Raw genomic sequence first — 21,669 nt, 5'->3', positions numbered from 1 at the left:
CCACGAAAGGCAAGATCCATGATTCATGTGGGGAGACAAGGTTACTAAACATCTAAAAACATTATATTTGCTACTCACCATACAGTTGAGATGCTGAGTTGCAGTAAGGCCCAACAAAAAGACTTTTGGAAAGTTAGCTTTTGGCCAACTATGCCTTTGTCAAAAATAGACAACATACACACACGCTCACACTTCGCATAAACAACTCAGACACACATGACCACAGTCTATGGCGGCTGGAGCCAGACTGCGAGCAGCAGGATATTATGGAAGAGGCAACCTGGGGGAAAGAGGGGAAGGGGCAGCAGGGTCTTCATGCTCGCAGGGGCCCTGCACGATATTAGGCAGATGTACTAGTTTCTTTGGCTCTTCAGTGTATTTGGAATGGGTCCCACACACTTCAGCAGTGTTCTGAGTCCAAATACACAAGTGACTTGTCAGTAGTCTCATTTATAGACAGACCGCATTTTCTCCATATCCTGCCAACAAACTGAATTTGCCAGCTGTGTTACATGTGAATAAGCCTCTGTGATCATTCTGTTTCATATCCCTACAAACCGTTACACCCAGGTATTTGTATGAGTTGACTGTGATGCATTGTAGACAGCTGCATTATTTATGAAAAGACTGAGGTTGCAGTTAATATTGTCCACTACCAGATCATTAATATACAAGATGAACAACAGCAGTCCCAACACAGTTCCCAGGGACACACATATACATCTACTTCTGCTAATTACTCTCCATCCAAGATAATGTGTTGTGTCCGGCCAACAGAAATCCTCTACCCCATTACAAATTTTGTTCCGTAACCCCTGTAAACATACAGGGGTTGAACAAAAATAGGGAAACACTGAGAGAAATGAATACCTGACCATAACTGCAGTTGCTAGCCAAGCCTGCAGTTGGCATTGCTTTATCTGACCATGAACAGCAAATGTGCAATGCCCTCAATACATTGCAAGTTTCAGTTGTGGTGAGAAAAGTGTTCTTTGTAATTGTAGATGCATTATGCCTGAGCTAAGTGAATCAGATGTGGGCATATCGTTGGTACTTCTATGACGGGTGTTTCCACAACCAAGATAGCTACAGTATTTGGTATTTCAAGAGGCATCATACCAAGATGAAATAGGAGACATGATACTGCATGAAGAGTTTGACAGAGCATTGAAAGACCTAAGTTGAAACAAGGCCCTGGGAGTAGACAACATTCCATTAGAACTACTGACAGCCTTGGGAGAGCCAGCCCTGACAAAACTCTACCATCTAGTGAGCAAGATGTATGAGACATGCAAAATACCTTCAGACTTCAAGAAGAATATAATAATTCCAGTCCCAAAGAAAGCAGGTGTTGACAGATGTGAAAATTACTGAACTATCAGTTTAATAAGTCACAGCTGCAAAATACTAACGTGAATTCTTTACAGACGAGTGGAAAAACTGGTAGAAGCCGACCTCGGGGAAGATCAGTCTGGATTCCATAGAAATGTTGGAACACGTGAGGCAATACTGACCCTACCGCTTATCTTAGAAAATAGATTAAGGAAAGGCAAACCTACGTTTCTAGCATTTGTAGACTTAGAGAAAGCTTTCAACAATGTTGACTGGAATACTCTTTTTCAAATTCTGAAGGTCGCAGGCATAAAACAAAGAGAGCTAAAGGCTATTTACAATTTGTACAGAAACCAGATGGCAGTTATAAGAGTCGAGGGGCATGAAAGGGAAGCAGTGGTTGGGAAAGGAGTGAGACAGAGTTGTAGCCTATCCCCGATGTTGTTCAATCTGTATATTGAGCAAGCAGTGAAGGAAACAAAAGAAAAATTCAGAGTGGGTATTAAAATCCATGGAGAAGAAATAAAAACTTTGAGGTTTGCCGGTAACATTGTAATTCTGTCAGAGACAGCAACGGACCTGGAAGAGCAGCTGAACAAAATGGACAGTGTCTTGAAGGGAGGATATAAGATGAACATCAACAAAAGAAAAACGAGGATAATGGAATGTAGTTGAATTAAATTGGGTGATGCTGCAGGAATTAGATTAGGAAATGAGACTCTTAAAGTAGTAAAGGAGTTTTGCTATTTGGGGAGCAAGATAACTGATGATGTTCAAAGTAGAGAGGATATAAAATGTAGACTGGCAATGGCAACGAAAGCGTTTCTGAAGAGGAGAAATTTGTTAACATCGAGTATAGATTTAAGTGTCAGGAAGTCGTTTCTGAAACTATTTGTATGGAGTGTAGCCTTGTATGGAAGTGAAACGTGGATGGTAAATAGTTTAGACAAGAAGAGAATAGAAGCTTTCGAAATGTGGTGCTACAGAAGAATGCTGAAGATTAGATGGGTAGATCACATAACTAATGAGGAGGTATTGAATAGAACTCGAGAGAAGAGAAATTTGTGGCACAACTTCACTAGAAGAAGGGATTGGTTGGTAGGGCATATTCTGAGACATCAAGGGATCACCAATTTCGTATTGGAGGGCAGCGTGGAGGGTAAAAGTCGTAGAGGGGGACCAAGAAATGAATGCACTAAACAGATTCAGAAGGATGTAGGTTGCAGTAGGTACTGAGAGATAAAGAAGCTTGCACAAGATAGAGTAGCATGGAGAGCTGCATCAAACCAGTCTCTGGACTGAAGACCACAACAACAACAACATACTAAGGATTTATACTGCATACAGGGAAAGCAGAAAAATTCCATCCGCTAAGTCACAATGTGGTCAGAAGTCTGTGTTGAGTGATCATTGTGGAAAGTCGTTGAAGAAGATTTTGATGAAAAATAAAGAGGATGCCAGCTGCAAAAGTCACTGCAGAACTGAATGTCACACTCACAAACCATGTTAGCACCAAAACAACATGTTGGGAGCTCCATAAGATGGGAATTTCAGTATGAGCTGGAATTCCAAAACAACACATCAGTGATGCATATGCCCATGACAGGAAAACATTGTGCCAAAGCCATAAGACCTGAACTATGGAGCAGTGGAAGAAGGTTATTTGCTTAAATGATTCCTGTTTCATGCTATTTCCAGCTTCTGGCCATGTATACATCTGGTGTACACCATCCCAAGCCTATGATGCAGACTGCTTGTTGCCAAAAGTGAAAAAAGGTAGGGGTACAGAGATGGTTTGTACAGCTATATAATGGGCCCGTGGTTACTCTGCAGGATCACATTACTTCCAAGGAGTACGTGAAGACCTTGGCTGATCAGATTCATCCCATGGTACAATATTTGTTTTGCAGTGATGACACTGTGTTCCAAGATGACAGGCCCCCTGTTCACATTTCTCACATAATCCAGGACTGGTTTTGTGACCATGATGATAAATTGTTGCATCTGCCCTAGCTAACACAGTCACCAGTTCAATATTAGTGAGCCTTTGGGGCAAAGAAGCATATATGATGGCTATACTCCTCCATCATTGTTACCTGAATTTGCCACTATTTTGCAGGAATAATAGTATAAGATTCCCATGAAAACCATACAGGACCCGTATTTCCCCACTCCAAGACAATCAGATGCTGTTTTAAAGGGCAACAGCTTTCCTACATTGTATTATGCATAATGACATGTTGTGTTTTGGTATTTCAATATTTTTGCCCACCACAGTATTTTTGTGAACAAACACTGGTGTGGTACTGAGTCAGATGTTTTATAGAGATCAAGAAATATGGAATTTACATGATTTCCTTTACTCGTGGCTTTCAGGATGCCACATGAGGAAAGCACAAATTGGGTTTTGCATGATTGATGTTTTTGGAATGCTCACTGATTGGCATGCAGATATAATTCTATTTCACAAACAACAGGCAGACATAAATGAGATTGGATGGTGGTTTTGTGGATCATTACTATTGTGCTTCTTGCACATAGTTCTTTCCTTTCAAGGGATTGGTGCTATGTTGCGGTTAAAATGAGAACCATCTCGGCTGCAAATTCAGTATATAGTCTGATAGGGATCTCACTGGGCCTTGGAGTCATTCAAGTTGAGCAATTTTAGCTGTGCTCAGTACCACTGATTACAATAACTGTATTATCACTCAAATATTTTGTGGCGCAAGAAATAAACTGAAGAGTAAATCTGTATCTTCTATAATAGAGTAACATTTGGAAACTGAGTTGGACAATCAGTCTTTCATACTCAACCTGTCCAATAAGCCTCTGCTGACTTGAGTTTTTGGGTGAGTTTTTTTTATAAATTTTCCTGTTTCCTAACACTCAACAGTCCTTTCCTTCTCTCTCTGACTTTCCCTTCAACCATTCTGCCAGTAGAGGTCACTGAATCCAAAAGCTCATGCATTTCCAAATTTTTTGTGTGTTTTCTCCTGGCATTATTTGGTGAGTAGATTTTTTTAAATCTATGTATATTATGTTTTTGTACTACCTTGTGGTAGTAGAAATGTGACCCAATAGTGTGCTGTGTTTGTTTTGGGCACTATATTTTGACCCGTGTTATTTGGGCAATTACTTTAACGTACAATGTAGTACTAATACTTCTACTACATGATGTTACAACCAAAATTAATACATTTCAGAGATATTCAACCCCTTGGCTTTCTATTATTACATCACCTCCCATGATAGCACTCACAATTGTCCATGCTTGCCAATGTTGGGGATTTTGGACGCTTCTGACAGAAATGCCAACTTACATGTCTGACATCCTTAAGTTTGACATTTCTAAGGTAAGTGCACATAATTATTTTTCTCACATGTACGCCTCATGGCGTCCAAGGAATTACTTCCATTTCTTTCACTGAAGTTCTACTGCTTTCTTCATATTCATACTTGAAATGCACTGAGATTGAATATGTGTTTATTTATTTATCATCACATTTACAGCCTATTATCTAGCAAATTAAAATGAGGCCAAACAGTCACTTTTTGCAGATAGTAATAAATGTACATAGTAATTATTTGTTCATGGTTCTTATAAATAAACACTTTTTAAAAAGAACAAACTTGCAAAAATTTTCACTTTAATTTTTGCAAGTTGCATAAATTTCAGTTTATAACACTGCCCATCTAGTAAGTTCAACACTAACATGGCATGTGATACTTTCAGTAGGGAAGACAAGTTTTCAAAAACAATAAATTAATTAATACTCATCTGTTTTTTAAGACAGCAAGAGGTTGGCAGTGGCATCTAGTAGGTCTCAGGTGTTTGATTAGTTTGTATGAAACATATATTTGTTCTTTTCCAATTAGTTATTGTCCTTTCGAGTTACTGCATAATATCTTCATAAAACTTTACAAAATCATTTCCATTAAATGCAGACAGCAGAACACTGCAGAAGACAACTTTGATGAATTTCACAATTTTACATATGCTACTACTGAACTAAATATCATGTCCAAAGAGCCACTGTCACACTTCACATTAATATTTGTATGTTAGGTATTTGTGCTAGATGTTTCTCAAAGATCATGGATTTTTAATTGAAATAGAAATTTAAACACAGGTGTATATTTTTGTATAGAAAACTTAGGGCAGTCAAACAGTGACAATAATGGTTTTAGATGATTGCATTTTTTGGTTAGAAACTTCTACAAACCTAATTTTTTAAGACCATGTACATCTTAACAAATGTGCTTTTTGACAAACTAAAAGGTTTTTTGAATGTGATATATTACAATTTTTATAACTTTGTATTTTTTTTTACGTATTAGGTTTTGTTTATTTTTTCACTTTCACTCATACTTATTTGGATACATCAGTTCTGATGAAACAAACTGTATGACTGTAGTCACAAAGTGAAAACTAAAATTATATAATAAATTTCCGCATATAAATGATTAGAGTAAATTTATTTCAAATTCATAGTATGACATGTTGCAACTAACATTTTAACAAGAGGTCTAAAAGAAAACTGATTACTAATTTCACACACACTGATAATTTTTGAGAACGTTTCTCATGGAGAACAGTGGTTTATTTTACTTGAAAATGAACATGAACAGTTACAACTGCAATAAACTTCTTTTTTTTATTATTTTTTTTATAAAGTTCTCTGTTTTGGTTTAATTTAGGCCATCTTTAGACATATCACCATGATTGTAGATAGTGGTGGTGAACAGAGCAGGCACTATGACTCCACAAATTAGTATTTGTGGAGTCATAGCACTACGACTTCACAAGTTTTGTGGAGTTGTAGCACCAACAATAATGGTCACCGCCACTGTCTACCATCATGGTGGTAGGTCTGAAGATGGTCTAAAACAGCCCGAAATGGGTGACCTCATAAAGAAGAAGTTTCTTGTGGTTGTGATTGTCCATGTTCATTTTCACATACGTTACATTTTTATTTGTTCCAAATGGAGTTATAGGATGACAAAATTTGTTTGAGAAAAACTATGTCTCTGTATTCTATAAACTCATGATTGATAGGAGTGCTCACATTAATTCTGAGAAGTTAAAGTAATTTGGTTTCTGCATAAGCCCATATATCTTGTGGAATTCATGTGTAAACATATATTTGAACTACAAACCTGGAACTATATCACATGATACAATTTGAGGTTGGTATCGGTCTCTTTATTTTGTTAGTTTTTGCCTAATTCCTGGTAATTTACACTTTCTAGCCGCTCATATTCATTATTAGGGCCCAGATTTTTAGAAAATGAATTTTAATCCTTCATTTTCTTGGAATAGCTGTTTTTAGGTTGAAACAAACTATTTTAGCATTTTTGGAATATTTTAATAAAAATGATACTAATATTAGAATATGAAAGTTTTATTGTAATTATGACACAGTTATTCTTGTTCTTTACAGAAAGTAAAAATTAACTGTTCTTTATATTTGCACTTGAAAAAATGCAAAAAAAGTTGAGATATTTACCAACGCTACAGTGGTCTTTTTGTAGTACTTTAATGAAAAGTCTTCTACTGAGAAAATTCTTTTTGTGTGTCACTGACATAAAAACACACTTGAGATGTGTACCTATGTATGAGCACAATCCATATCCTAATCTGCAGTTAACAAGAAATTTGCTATTGCATTTTGATATTGCAGTACACAGTTAACCACATTTCTAAGTTTTGCAAAGTGAAACTTTTTCTTTTGTTTCTCAGTGCATTTTTGTAGGCTGAAAATGATCTCTCTACAGCAAAAGAGGTCAATGATGCATATTTCACAACCATAATTACTTGTGATCCCCAATACAGTACACCTTCCAACTTCTCCTCCTGAACAATTGTGGACACTTTCATCATGTGTTCACATCTGTGATTCGTCTGAAGAATAATCCATAATTTAGTGATGTATGCTGTACCCACTGAGTCAGATATTTCCTCCAGATACTTCTGCATGTAAGAGATAACATCCACAGCATCTTTCTGTGGTAGAGATGTGGGCTCAGGGCATTGCATTGCAACAGGTAGATGTTGAAAGTAATCTCCTAAAAATTCCAAGGATGCGACATTCATTTTGTTCTCAAGGGCCATCTTGTCTTTTTCAGTAAAATCTGATTCATTAGAGTCGAATGTGTACACTACCTCTTTGACTTTTTGGTAGTATCCAGTGTAGTATAAAGCTGTCAAGAGCCAGCTGCACCAGCATTTAGGTATGAGTTCGGGTGAGAAGGGAATGCTTGAACCTATTTCCTTAAAGTACTGAGTGCACACAGGCGCTCTGAAAAATACTGCATTTGATATTTTTAACCTCAGGAAAATTATTTCTGACTTCCTTTGTTAGACAGTGTAGGCCAAGAGTAAGGCAGGTGTAATGGCTTATATGCAATGGATCATACTGGGATATAATTCCTTCATTGTTGTTCCTGCCTTTAACATATGCGTACACAGTCTGTTAGCAACAGCAAAAATTTATCATTCCTATCTTCTCCTGGCCACAGGATGTGCATGGCATCCCTGGCAGTGGAGACTACAGTTTTATGATTCATGTTCACCAATTCTTTACACTGGAGTAGGTGGGATTTTCCTGGTGTCATGGAATCTTATTTCCCCCTGATGATATTAGCTATAAATTTACCCAACTGTCAGTGGTCTTACCAATTGAAAGTGAAACATAATGGTCACCAATGTATGTTTTCATACTAGCAATAGCCTTTTCATACACCTGTTCTAAATCATTTTTGCACAATGTTAACTCATCTGGTATATTGCGCTCATTGAAACTCTCCAAGAAGCCCTTAAAGGTAGGATTCTTTAGCACATTCCATGGCACATTAGTTGACATTAGTCTTACACAAGTTTAGATAAAAGCTAAGCCCTACACTTCTTGTCATACAGGAAATTGATGGTTGAATCTATTGTTTATTCTTTTTCCTAGTAATGCTCTTAAAGTTAGTTGCAGTATCTTTGTGTTGAAGGAAATATGAATTTTTGTCATGGTTTACCAAAATTAAAACAAACAAACACCAAGGAGATGGCAGTAGCATAAAAATAAGTATGTAATCACATAAAATCGCAACTTCAATTGAATTGCATATGCAATTCAGAGAACAAATTGCAAATTATGATTTGAAAATCTGAGGGAAGAAGACTGACTAGCACAAAGACTGGTAGAGGAAATGATTGATAAAAATAACATGCTTACTTACTTGTTTTTGACAGGCTTGGTAAAAAATTACTCAGCTGCCAGTGTTACCCAATCCATTGCTTCCAAGACTAACTTTTGATGATATGTGTTTAGCAGGCATGACAAAATTACACTTGAAGCACACCACTCAATAGGAGTCAATGCAATATCCGACTTTCCTTTGTAATTACAAAAATAAACAGACTCAAGTGTCACTGATTTGTCCCTTTAATATATATCTCTAATGGTAGATGACATTTAAGTAAAGACTAGCTAGGTTTTTCCAAGTGCAATGGCGTAGGGACATATTCTGAAAGTGACAGTGCACCATACCCTATGTTGATTACAGAGTGGGCTGTATTTCTTATACATTCCAGATTACAAAAATAAGTAGACTCAGGTGTCACCAATGCAGCAGCTTGATGACACATTATCGAGTTATAAAGACAAGCAACAGTTGTTGTTGTTGTTGTTGTTGTTGTTGTGGTCTTCAATCTTGAGACTGGTTTGATGCAGCTCTCCATGCTACTCCATCCTGTGCAAGCTTCTTCATAAGTGTATTCATCTCTTTGTCTCCCTCTACGATTTTTACCCTCCACGCTGCCCTCCAATACTAAATTGCTGATCCCTTGATGCCTCAGAACATGTCCTACCAACCGACACCTTCTTCTTGTCAAGTTGTGCCACAAACTCCTCTTCTCCCCAATCCTATTCAATACTTCCTCATCAGTTACGTGATCTACCCATCTAATCTTCAGCATTCTTCTGTAGCACCACATTTCGAAAGCTTCTATTCTCTTCTTGTCCAAACTATTTATCGTCCATGTTTCACTTCCATACATGGCTACACTCCATACAAATACTTTCAGAAATGACTTCCTGACATTTAAATCTATACTCGATGTTAATAAATATCTCTTCTTCAGAAATGCTTTCCTTGCCATTGCCAGTCTACATTTTATATCCTCTCTACTTTGACCATCATCAGTTACTTTGCTCCCAAATAGCAAAACTCCTTTACTGCTTTAAGTGTCTCTTTTCCTAATCTATTTCCCTCAGCATCGCCCGACTTAATTCGACTACATTCCATTATCCTCGTTTTGCTTTTGTTGATGTTCATCTTATATCCTCCCTTCAAGACACTGTCCATTCTGTTCAACTGCTCTTCCAAGTCCTTTGGTGTCTCTGACAGAATTACAATGCCATCGGTGAACCTTAAAGTTTCTATTTCTTCTCCATGGATTTTAATACCTAATCCAAATTTTTCTTTTGTTTCCTTTAGTGCTTGCTCAATATACAGATTGAATAACATCGGTGAGAGGCGACAAACCTGTCTCACTCCCTTCCCAGCCACTGCTTCCCTTCCCTTTCCTGTCCCTCAACTCTTGTAACTGCCATCTGGTTTCTGTACAAATTGTAAATAGCCTTTTGCTCCCTGTATTTTTCCCCTGTCACCTTCAGAATTTGAAAGAGATTATTCTAGTCAACATTGTCAAAAGCTTTCTCCAAGTCTACAAATGCTAGAAATGTAGGATTGCCTTTTCTTAATCTAGTTTCTAAGAGAAGTCGTAGGGTCAGTATTGCCTCACGTGTTCCAATATTTCTACGGAATCCAAACTGATCTTCTCCGAGGTCAGCTTCTAACAGTTTTCCCATTTGTCTGTAAAGAATTCGCGCTAGTATTTTGCAGCTGTGACTTATTAAACTGATAGTTTGGTAATTTTCACATCTGTCAACGCTTGCTTTCTTTGGGATTGGAATTATTATATTCTTCTTGAAGTCTGAGGGTATTCCGTCTGTCTCATACATTTTGCTCACCAGATGGTAGAGTTTTGTCAGGACTGGCTCTCCCAAGGCTGTCAGTAGTTCTAATGGAATGTTGTCTACTCCCAGAGCCTTGTTTTGACTTAGGTCTTTCAGTGCTCTATCACATTCGTCACGCAGTATCATATCTCCCATTTCATCTTCATCTACATCCTCTTCCATTTGCATAATATTGTCCTCAAGAACATCGCCCTTGTATAGTCCCTCTATATACTCCTTCCACCTTTCTGCTTTCCCTTCTTTGCTTAGAACTGGGTTTCCATCTGAGCCCTTGATATTCATACAAGTGGTTATCTTTTCTCCAAAGCTCTCTTTAATTTTCCTGTAGGCAGTATCTATCTTACCCCTAGTGAGATAAGCCTCTACATCCTTACATTTGTCCTCTAGCCATTCCTGCTTAGCTATTCTGCACTTCCTGTCGATCTCATTTTTGAGACATTTGTACTCCTTTTTGCCTGCTTCATTTACTGCATTTTTATATTTTCTCCTTTCATCATATTAAAGATTGGGACTGCACCCTTTCATTTCTGATTTCCAGAAGTAATAGGAGCTTCTGTCACCCAAGGATTTCTACTAGCCCTCGTCTTTTTACATACTTGATCCTCTGCTGCCTTCACCACTTCATCCCTCAAAGCTACCCATTCTTCTTCTACTGTATTTCTTTCCCCCATTCTTGTCAATTGTTCCTTTATGCCCTTCCTGAAACTCTGTACAACCTCTGGTTCTTTCAGTTTATCCAGGTCCCATCTCCTCAAATTCTCTCCTTTTTGCAGTTTCTTCAGTTTTAATCTGCAGTTCATAACCAATAGATTGTGGTCAGAGTCCACATCTTCCCCTGGAAATGTATTACAATTTAAAACCTGGTTCCTAAATCTCTGTCTTACCATTATATAATCTATCTGAAACCTGTCAGTATCTCCAGGCTTCTTCCTTTTATGATTCTTGAACCAAGTGTTAGCTATGATTAAGTTGTGCTCTGTGCAAAAACAGTATACCATACAAATTCTTGGTTTCAGTGCAGTGTATAAATGTATTCATTATGTGATTTCTTAAAATGTACAAATTCACATTATTGAGTTTCCCCAATACTAATACAAATGGAAATGAGCGTTTGGCGTCATAGGCCGGGAGGTCCACTGCCTCTGAAAGTTTGCATAATTATAAACCTTTTTTCTTATGTGTGTGTTTTGTTGCCACTTGGTGAGTAGATTTTTCAGCTATGCATTGTTAGAACTTCTATCCCACATCATGAACATGTCCATGAACAGCTCCATTGCGGGGCAGGTCTGTCCAGCTTGGTGCAGGTCTTATTACATTCGACACCACATTGGGTGACCTGCACACCAGATGGGGATGAATTGATGATGAAGACAACACAACACCCAGTCCCTGAGCAGAGAAAATCTCATACCCAGCTGGGAATCGAAGCCGGGCCCATAGGACAGCAATCCATCATGCTGACCACACAGCTATCGGGGCGGCAATACTAATACAGAAAATCTACCTAAAAACCATGTTTTTCTGCAAAAGTTCTCTTTACCCTCTGCTTTTTCTTTGAAAATACTATTTAACCCCTTTTTGACCTTAAAGTATGATTTAGCCCTTTTTAGGTTCTATAAGGTTAGAACCTTCAAATCTTGGTTCTATTAATTATTATGTGGTTATACTCAGACCTCAATTACATTTATTTATTTATCTGCAAAATCATGTTCATGATGTGGGATAGAAGTTCTAACAATGCATAGCTGAAAAATCTACTCACCAAGTGGCAACAAAACACGCACATTAAAAAAAAGGGCAGTGGCTCCTTCTTCCAACAGAAGAGCTGAAGGAAAATGAAGAGACGTGAAGGAAAAGTATCGAAGAGGTCTAGAAAAAGGGGTACATTTTGGAAAAGCCATGTAGAGCTGTGGGTCAGGGGTGAGTTAACAGACGGGATGAAATGGAAAGACTGATTATTGGGGATGGCGCCAGGTGAGATTTGGAAACCTGAGAACTTAAAGGCAGAAGGCAGGCTAATATGCAAGACAGAGATTACTGCTAAAACATCATGCACGAGTTAATAAGAGTGAAAAGCTAAGTGCATTGCACATAACAGAGGTGGGAGGGGAATGGCAAAAAATAGACAGGTAAGAGATTGAAAGATGTAAAAAAACTAAAGTGGAGTGAATAAAGGAGTAGCTATTGCAAAGAAATGCTGAGACTGAAGAAATTAATGTAAATTAAGACCAGGTGGTTGGCAAGAACCCAGGACATATTGTAGTGCTAGTTCCCACCTGCAAAGTTATGAGAAACTGGTATCTGCAGGAAGAATCCAGATGGCGAATGGGGTGAAACAGACACCGAGGTCATGACTGTCATGTTGTAGAGGATGTCTGCGACAGGATATTGTTTGTTGCGAGTATACACCGTCTGCCTATGCCCATTCATCCTAACTGATAATTTGTTGGTAGTCATGCTGCTGTAGAAGGCCAAACAATCTTTACATAACAGTTGGTATATGATATATTTCATTTCACATGTGGTTCTCCACTTTGATACTATATGTTTTGCCAGTTACAGGGTTGGTATAGGTGGTGGTAAGAGGACGCATAGGGCAAGTCTTGCAGTGGGTACAGTCACAGGGGTAGGAACCATAGGGTAGGGAGATGGATGCAGAAAGAGTATAGGGTCTGACAAGGATATTGTGGACATTGGGATGGTGATGAAAACTATTCTAGGTGTGGTGGGAAAAATCTCAGACAGAATGGTTCTCATTTCAGAGCATGATTTTAGGACATTATGGTCTTGTTAAAGTAGATAATTAATACATTCCAGACCAGGATAATACTGAGCGACAAGTGATGTTCTCCAAAGCTGTTTTTTTTTTTTTTTTTTTTTTTTTTTTTTTTTTTTTTTTTTTTTTTTTTTTTTTTTTTGAGGGATCAAACTTCAGAGCACACCACTTGTCACTCAGCATTCTCCTGGTCTGTAATGTATTAATCAGCTGCTTTGACAAGGCTATGACTTCCTAAAATCATGCTCTGAAATGAGATCTGTTCTGTCTGAGACTTTGCCCACCACACCTAGAATAGCTTTTTGTCATCTACACTTGATGTTAACAAATTTCTCTTCTTCAGAAACGCTTTCCTTGCCATACACAGCATACATTTTATATCCTCTCTACTTTGACCATCATCAGTTATTTTGCTCCCCAAATAGCAAAACTCATCTACTACTTTAAGTATCTCATTCCCTAATCTAATTCCCTCAGCATCATCTGATTTAATTTGACTACATTCCATTATCCTCATTTTGTTTTGTTGATGTTCATCTTATAATTTCCTTTCAAGACACTGTCCATTCCATTAAACTGCTCTTCCAGGTCCTTTGCTAGCTCTGACAGCTATGCTCTTGAGTATATACAATTTTTTCTATTATTTTTGACACAGTTGGAAGTAGAGATATTGGTTGGTAGTTGTTGACTTCATGCTTGTCCTCTTTCTTGTGTAATGGAACTATTTTGGAGGTTTTGAGTAGTTGAGTGAAAATGCCAGTATCCATGGAGCTCTTGATTATGTTGCAAAGCGATTGTACAGGGTTCATTATAAAGCTAGGTAAACCATCAAGGTCAGACAGGAGGGAATTTTTCATATTCCTAATAATTAGGAGAACCTTCTTCAAAGCTGCAGGTATTAGAATTTTTACTCTTTGGAGAGAAAGATTTTGTTGGTGGAGAGTGACCAACTGAAAGACTGTTAGCAATTCCAGAAAAGGGTGTATTGAATGTATCATAAATATATTTGGTGACTATTACATTGAAGAGATTCTGATGTTTTCTGTTTGATATCAGTTTGTAAGGTTTCTCTGGCAATATCCCACATGGCTTTACCTTTGTTATGAGAATCATTTATGTAGGCTTTATTTGCTAGTTGTTTTAGTTTAGATATTACTTTATGAAGGACATTCTTGAATGTTTGAAATAACTGTGCAAAACTTGAATCATCTGTTTTTACACTTGGCTCATTCTGTGACCTCTTAATCTTACATGGCATTCTTATATCCTTTGTCATCCACCTATTATCCTTTTTTCTGGGTGAATATTGTACTTTGTTTTGTTTTACTGGGAAGGCCATATTGAAATGATGACCCAGTATGTCAGGGGTAGTAAAGTTTTCATATCTACATTATCTTCATTGTAAATAATATCCCAGGACTGAGAATGGAGTAAATTTTTAAACATGCCAGTATTGCTAGCATCTACGATGTGCCTTCTGGTGAGAATACAGCCAACTTAGCCATTGTGGAATAAATGGGGAACATTGTTGCTTCCTCCACAACAAGTGCAATGAATATTCCCTCTGGTTGTTATCCAAGATTGACAATTAAGACTTCTGCAGAACAGTACAAGCTGACAGTTAACAGCTTCAGGTTCATTGCAGAACTGTGCATCATCCAGATCACTGTGGTTGAGGTGCAGGGCTCATAGTAGCCATTAAGATAAATGAAAAATAATCACTGTAATTTTGTAGCTTTGTTGTTAATTAACTGGCATATATGTGAAAAAACAAATATAAAGACAAACTATTTTGTAAAGGTGTCAGTACGTTATTAAACAGTTAATATTCATTGCTCAGATTTATTGAAATTCACAACAGATAGAGTAGTATTAACAGCAATTTCTAGTGGAGGCATTGGAATCCCTGAACTGCTGTGCCATAACATAAGACACCATCCACGAAACTAGTACATATCTCAGTTGTATGAAAAAATTCAACACTAATGCTTTCAAAAGAACAAATGAGAATTGAATGACAAATAATACTTTGATGGATAGTCTAAGTGACTGGATTAGAGTGATTTAGTAAATGAGAAACTGAGTTTCCTTAGAATTTCTTGTTTAATGAAGTACTCCCATTTTTTATGTGATAGGCAGATAACTAGATCACCTTTAACAATGAGGATTAAGTTTCATGAAGGCATCACATAAGAACCCAACTTCTGGCTCCACAACCAGCTCTTCATTACCATCTGGATATCTTCATTGGAGCAATAGTGGTGCTTACAAAGGCCTTTTACCTTTTCGAAAAGAGATGAAAATCACAGGGTGCCAAATGTGGACTGTATAGCAGATGCAGTGTTGTCACAAGTATGTCACCTAAGCTCTTCCATGATGACATTTAGTTTATGGCCTGGCATTGCCTTGTTACAACAAAACATTCTCATTCTCTCCTCGAATTTTCCTGAGGCACTTTTTTACAGGTCAAAGAGACTCTTCTCATCTTCTCTTGTGAAATTTGCTATTTGCTGTAAATGTTCATACAGTTCTTTGTTTGTCACACAATTTCAATATTTCAAGCCTGTCAGCCTTAGCTGTGTTTACCCATCACCACACAGTGCTAACATCAACACATACATTGTCGTAAGCTGCTTTGACACATAATAAATTTTGTTGTTGGGAATGTGTTGATAGCATATTGTTTCAGTTGCACTGACTAGCTCCCATTGACTGCTCCAATTTGACCACAATAACAATGGAACAAATCACAGCAGTAGCTTGCAGTTAACTGAGTTGCACATAGACTCCTCACAACTTATTGAAATCAGTTAGATCTCAGTGCTCCATCTATTGAGGAATACAGTGCATAGAGGCATTACTTATCACTCAAACCTCCAACAGTTGTGTATAACGTAATGTCTGAGGTTTTCCTGGGACAAGTATCTTTCAAGGAATTTAAAGTCATGACATCAGGAACTGTGTATTAGATAATCAATTTCATAGCTATGAAACATCAAATAGAGATGATTTTCATAGAGAAATACTCACAACCTAATATCAAAAAAGGTACTTTTTATCAGCCCAAATATTCTATTCATTGCTTACCTAAGTAAATAAAAAAAAATCAGGGTTCCACATATTTTTAAAAAAGTAAAGAAATATTAATTAATTACCAACAGTTCTTATAGCACTGAACAATGCATGAATCAGCAGCATTGAAAATAGAGCAGCTAATTTCCTTCACTATAATGAAGAGAGACCCCCCCTTGCCGTTGGTGGGGAGACTTGCATTCCTCAGGGATACAGATGGCCATACCGTAGGTGCAACCACAACGGAGGGGTATCTGTTGAGAGGCCAGACAAACATGTGGTTCCTGAAGAGGGGCAGCAGCCTTTTCAGTAGTTTCAGGGGCAACAGTCTGGGTGATTGACTGATCTGGCCTTGTAACATTAACCAAAACGGCCTTGCTGTGCTGGTACTGCGAACAGCTGAAAGTAAGGGGAAACTACAGCCATAATTTTTCCCGAGGACATGCAGCTTTACTGTATGATTAAATGATGATGGCGTCCTCTTGGGTAAAATATTCCGGAGGTAAAATAGTCCCCCATTCGGATCTCCGGGCGGGGACTACTCAAGAGGACGTCGTTATCAGGAGAAAGAAAACTGGCGTTCTACGGATCGGAGCGTGGAATGTCAGATCCCTTAATCGGGCAGGTAGGTTAGAAAATTTAAAAAGGCAAATGGATAGGTTAAAGTTAGATATAGTGGGAATTAGTGAAGTTCGGTGGCAGGAGGAACAAGACTTTTGGTCAGGTGATTACAGGGTTATAAATACAAAATCAAATAGAAGTAATGCAGGAGTAGGTTTAATAATGAATAAAAAAATAGGAGTGCGGGTTACCTACTACAAACAGCATAGTGAATGCATTATTGTGGCCAAGATAGACACAAAGCCCATGCCTACTACAGTAGTACAAGTTTATATGCCAACTAGCTCTGCAGATGATGAAGAAATTGATGAAATGTATGACGAGATAAAAGAAATTATTCAGGTAGTGAAGGGAGACGAAAATTTAATAGTCATGGGTGACTGGAATTCGTTAGTAGGAAAAGGGAGAGAAGGAAACATAGCAGGTGAATATGGATTGGGGGGGGGGGGGGGGGGAAGAAATGAAAGAGGAAGCCGCCTTGTAGAATTTTGCACAGAGCATAACTTAATCATAGCTAACACTTGGTTCAAGAATGATAAAAGGTTGTATACCTGGAAGAATCCTGGAGATACTAAAAGGTATCAGATAGATTATATAATGCTAAGACAGAGATTTAGGAACCAGGTTTTAAATTGTAAGACATTTCCAGGGGCAGATATGGATTCTGACCACAATCTCTTGGTTATGAACTGCAGATTGAAACTGAAGAAACTGCAAAAAGGTGGGAATTTAAGGAGATGGGACCTGGATAAACTGAAAGAACGAGAGGTTGTACAAAGTTTCAGGGAGAGCATAAGGGAACAATTGACAGGAATGGGGGAAAGAAATACACTAGAAGAAGAATGGGTAGCTCTGAGGGATGAAGTAGTGAAAGCAGCAGACAATCAAGTAGGTAAAAAGACAAGGGCTAATAGAAATCCTTGGGTAACAGAAGAAATATTGAATTTAATTGATGAAAGGAGAAAATATAAAAATGCAGTAAATGAAGCAGGCAAAAAGGAATACAAACATCTCAAAAATGAGATCGACAGGCAGAGCAAAATGGCTAAGCAGGGATGGCTAGAGGACAACTGCAAGGATGTAGAGGCTTGTCTCACTAGGGGTAAGATAGATACTGCCTACAGGAAAATTAAAGAGACCTTTGGAGAGAAGAGAACCACTTGTATGAATATCAAGAGCTCAGATGGCAACCCAGTTCTAAGCAAAGAAGGGAAAGCTGAAAGGTGGAAGGAGTATATAGAGGGTTTATACAAGGGCGATGTACTTGAGGACAATATTATGGAAATGGAAGAGGAAGTAGATGAAGATGAAATGGGAGATACGATACTGCGTGAAGAGTTTGACAGAACACTGAAAGACCTGAGTCGAAACAAGGCCCCGGGAGTAGACAACATTCCATTAGAACTACTGACGGCCTTGGGAGAGCCAGTCCTGACAAAACTCTACCATCTGGTGAGCAAGATGTATGAGACAGCCGAAATTCCCTCAGACTTCAAGAAGAATATAATAATTCCAATCCCAAAGAAAGCAGGTGTTGACAGATGTGAAAATTACCAAACTATCAGTTTAATAAGTCACAGCTGCAAAATACTAACACGAATTCTTTACAGACAAATGGAAAAACTTGTAGAAGCCGACCTCGGGGAAGATCAGTTTGGATTCCGTAGAAATGTTGGAACACGTGAGGCAATACTAACCTTACGACTTATCTTAGAAGAAAGATTAAGAAAAGGCAAACCTACATTTCTAGCATTTGTAGACTTAGAGAAAGCTTTTGACAATGTTGACTGGAATACTCTCTTTCACATTCTGAAGGTGGCAGGGGTAAAATACAGGGAGCGAAAGGCTATTTAAAATTTGTACAGAAACCAGATGGCAGTTATAAGAGTCGAGGGGCATGAAAGGGAAGCAGTGGTTGGGAAAGGAGTGAGACAGGGTTGTAGCCTCTCCCCGATGTTATTCAATCTGTATATTGAGCAAGCAGTAAAGGAAACAAAAGAAAAATTCGGAGTAGGTATTAAAATTCATGGAGAAGAAGTAAAAAATTTGAGGTTCGCCGATGACATTGTAATTCTGTCAGAGACAGCAAAGGACTTGGAAGAGCAGTTGAATGGAATGGACAGTGTCTTGAAAGGAGGATATAAGATGAACATCAACAAAAGCAAAACGAGGATAATGGAATGTAGTCAAATTAAATCGGGTGATGCTGAGGGAATTAGATTAGGAAATGAGACACTTAAAGTAGTAAAGGAGTTTTGCTATTTAGGGAGTAAAATAACTGATGATGGTCAAAGTAGAGAGGATATAAAATGTAGACTGGCAATGGCAAGGAAATCGTTTCTGAAGAAGAGAAATTTGTTAACATCGAGTATAGATTTAAGTGTCAGGAAGTCGTTTCTGAAAGTATTTGTATGGATTGTAGCCATGTATGGAAGTGAAACATGGACGATAACTAGTATGGACAAGAAGAGAATAGAAGATTTCGAAATGTGGTCCTACAGAAGTATGCTGAAGATAAGGTGGGTAGATCACGTAACTAATGGGGAGGTATTGAATAGTATTGGGGAGAAGAGAAGTTTGTGGCACAACTTGACAAGAAGAAGGAATTGGTTGGTAGGACATGTTTTGAGGCATCAAGGGATCACAAATTTAGCATTGGAGGGCAGCGTGGAGGGTAAAAATCGTAGAGGGAGACCAAGAGATGAATACACTAAGCAGATTCAGAAGGATGTAGGTTGCAGTAGGTACTGGGAGATGAAGGAGCTTGCACAGGATAGAGTAGCATGGAGAGCTGCATCAAACCAGTCTCAGGACTGAAGACCACAACAACAACAACAGTGAAGAGAACTGCTTAGTTTAAGAAGTATATTTACATAAAATACTATGCTAATTTATATTATGATTGTTTTATGTGTGTGGTGGCTATATCTACATCTGTACTCTGCAAACCACTGTGAAGTGCATGGCTGATGGTATGTAACATTGTACCAGTTATTAGGGTTTCTTTCCATTCCATTCACATATGGAGCATGGGGAGAATGATTATTTCAATGCAGTAATTACTCTAATCTTATACTCGTGATTCCTACAGAGTAATATGTTGGGGGGGGGGGGGGGGGGGTGTAGTATTATCCTACAGTCATCACTTAATGCTGGCCCTTGAAACCTTGTTAACAGACTTTCTCAGGATAGTTCATGTCTGTCTTCAAGAGTCTTTCAGTCCAGTTGCTTCAGTATCTCTGTGACAGTCTCCCATGGATTAAACAAACCCACCATTCATGCTGCCCTTTTCTGTACACAATCAATATTACTGTTAGTCCTGTTTGCTATGGGTCTTACACACTTGAGCAATCTTCTAGAACCAGCCACACAAGTGATGTGTAAGCAATCTCCATAGTAGACTCATTGCACTTTTCCAGTATTCTACCAATAAACATGATTTACCCACTACTGAGCCTGTGTGATCATTCCATTTCATATCCCTACAAAATTACACCCCCAAATTTGTACGAGTTGACAGATTCTAACAGTGACCCATTAATACTATATTCATAAGCTACCACATTTTTTTGTTTTGTGAAGCACATAACTTTACATTTGGAACATTTAAAGCAAGTTGCCAGTATTTGCACCACCCTGAAATCTTATGCAGCTTCTTTCAGACAACTTCTTTATAGATAACAGCATCATCTGCAATAAGTCTGAGATTACTATTTACATTGTCTGCAAGGTCTTTAGTATACAACATGAACAGCAAGGGTCCCAACACACTTCCCTGGGGCACACCTGAAGTTACTTCTATATCTGACAGTGACTCTCCATCCAAGACAACATGCTGTTTCCTCCCTACCAAAAGGTCCTCAATCCAATCACAAATTTCACTTGATACCCCATAAGATTGTACTTTTGACAATAAATGTAGATGTGGTACTGATTCAAATGCTTTTTGAAAATCAGGAAATGCTGCATCTACCTGACTGCCTTGATCCAAAGCTTTCAGTATATCATATGAGAAAATGTGAGTTGGAAAAAATGTGAGTTGGATTGCATATGATTGATGTTTTTGGAATCCATGCTGCTTGGCATTGAGGAGGTCATGCTGTTCAAGATTTTTCATTATGTTTGAGCTCAAAATATGATTTCAGATTCCACAACAAATGGATGTCAAGGATACTGGATGGTAATTTTGTGGGCCACTTCTACTACCCTTCTTGTAGATGGGTGACTTGTGCTTTTTTCCAGCAACTGGGCATGTTTTTTTTTTTGTTCAAGGGAGCTGTGATGATAGATTATAATTAAAAGGGGGTGAGGGGCTAACTCAGCAGCAAATTCAGTATAGAATGTGACAGGGATTCCATCGGAGCCTGGAGCTTTGTTCAAATTTAACAATTTCAGCTATTTCTCAACACCACTGACACAAACACTAATTTCATTCATTCTTTCATGGGTATGAGGATTAAATTGGAGAAATTATTGTGGGTTTTCTATCCTAAAGGAACATTTGCAAATGGAGTTAAGCATTTCAGCTCTTGCTTTGCTACCCTCAATTTCAGTTCCTGTCTCATTCACATGTGGTGAGACAGAAGGATTCTAATAAGTTGAATTGAATTGGTATGGGTTTTACAGTTGAGCAATATTCTAGGATGGATAGCATAAGTAACTTGTAATCAGTTTACTTTGTAGACTGATTCCATTTCCTCAGTATCCTACCAATCAACTGAACTCTGTCATTTCTTTTACTTTGACTGGCCATTTCATTTCTTATCTCCACAAGTTGTTAATACATTTATTTCTATGAGCTGAGTGATTCCAATTGTGATTCATTGAGTTTGTAATCCT

At 38.0% G+C, this 21,669-nt stretch overlaps 1 protein-coding gene across 2 annotated transcripts in view; it reads left to right on the top strand.

Annotated features, from left to right (window-relative positions):
- The window catches only part of LOC126417450 (putative inorganic phosphate cotransporter), a 421,312-nt gene that overhangs the window by 359,434 nt on the left and 40,209 nt on the right, over positions 1-21,669 (top strand). For both annotated transcript variants that reach the window (XM_050085118.1, XM_050085119.1), the window contains exon 6: positions 4,536-4,685. In XM_050085118.1, the coding sequence (XP_049941075.1) occupies positions 4,536-4,685 (150 nt within the window). The remainder of the gene's footprint in view (positions 1-4,535; positions 4,686-21,669) is intronic.

Source organism: Schistocerca serialis, chromosome 1, assembly GCF_023864345.2.
Source record: "Schistocerca serialis cubense isolate TAMUIC-IGC-003099 chromosome 1, iqSchSeri2.2, whole genome shotgun sequence".
Classification (NCBI taxonomy): domain Eukaryota; kingdom Metazoa; phylum Arthropoda; class Insecta; order Orthoptera; family Acrididae; genus Schistocerca; species Schistocerca serialis.
The sequence above is the reverse complement of the archived record's forward strand: the minus strand, read 5'-3'. Positions and strand labels throughout refer to the sequence as shown.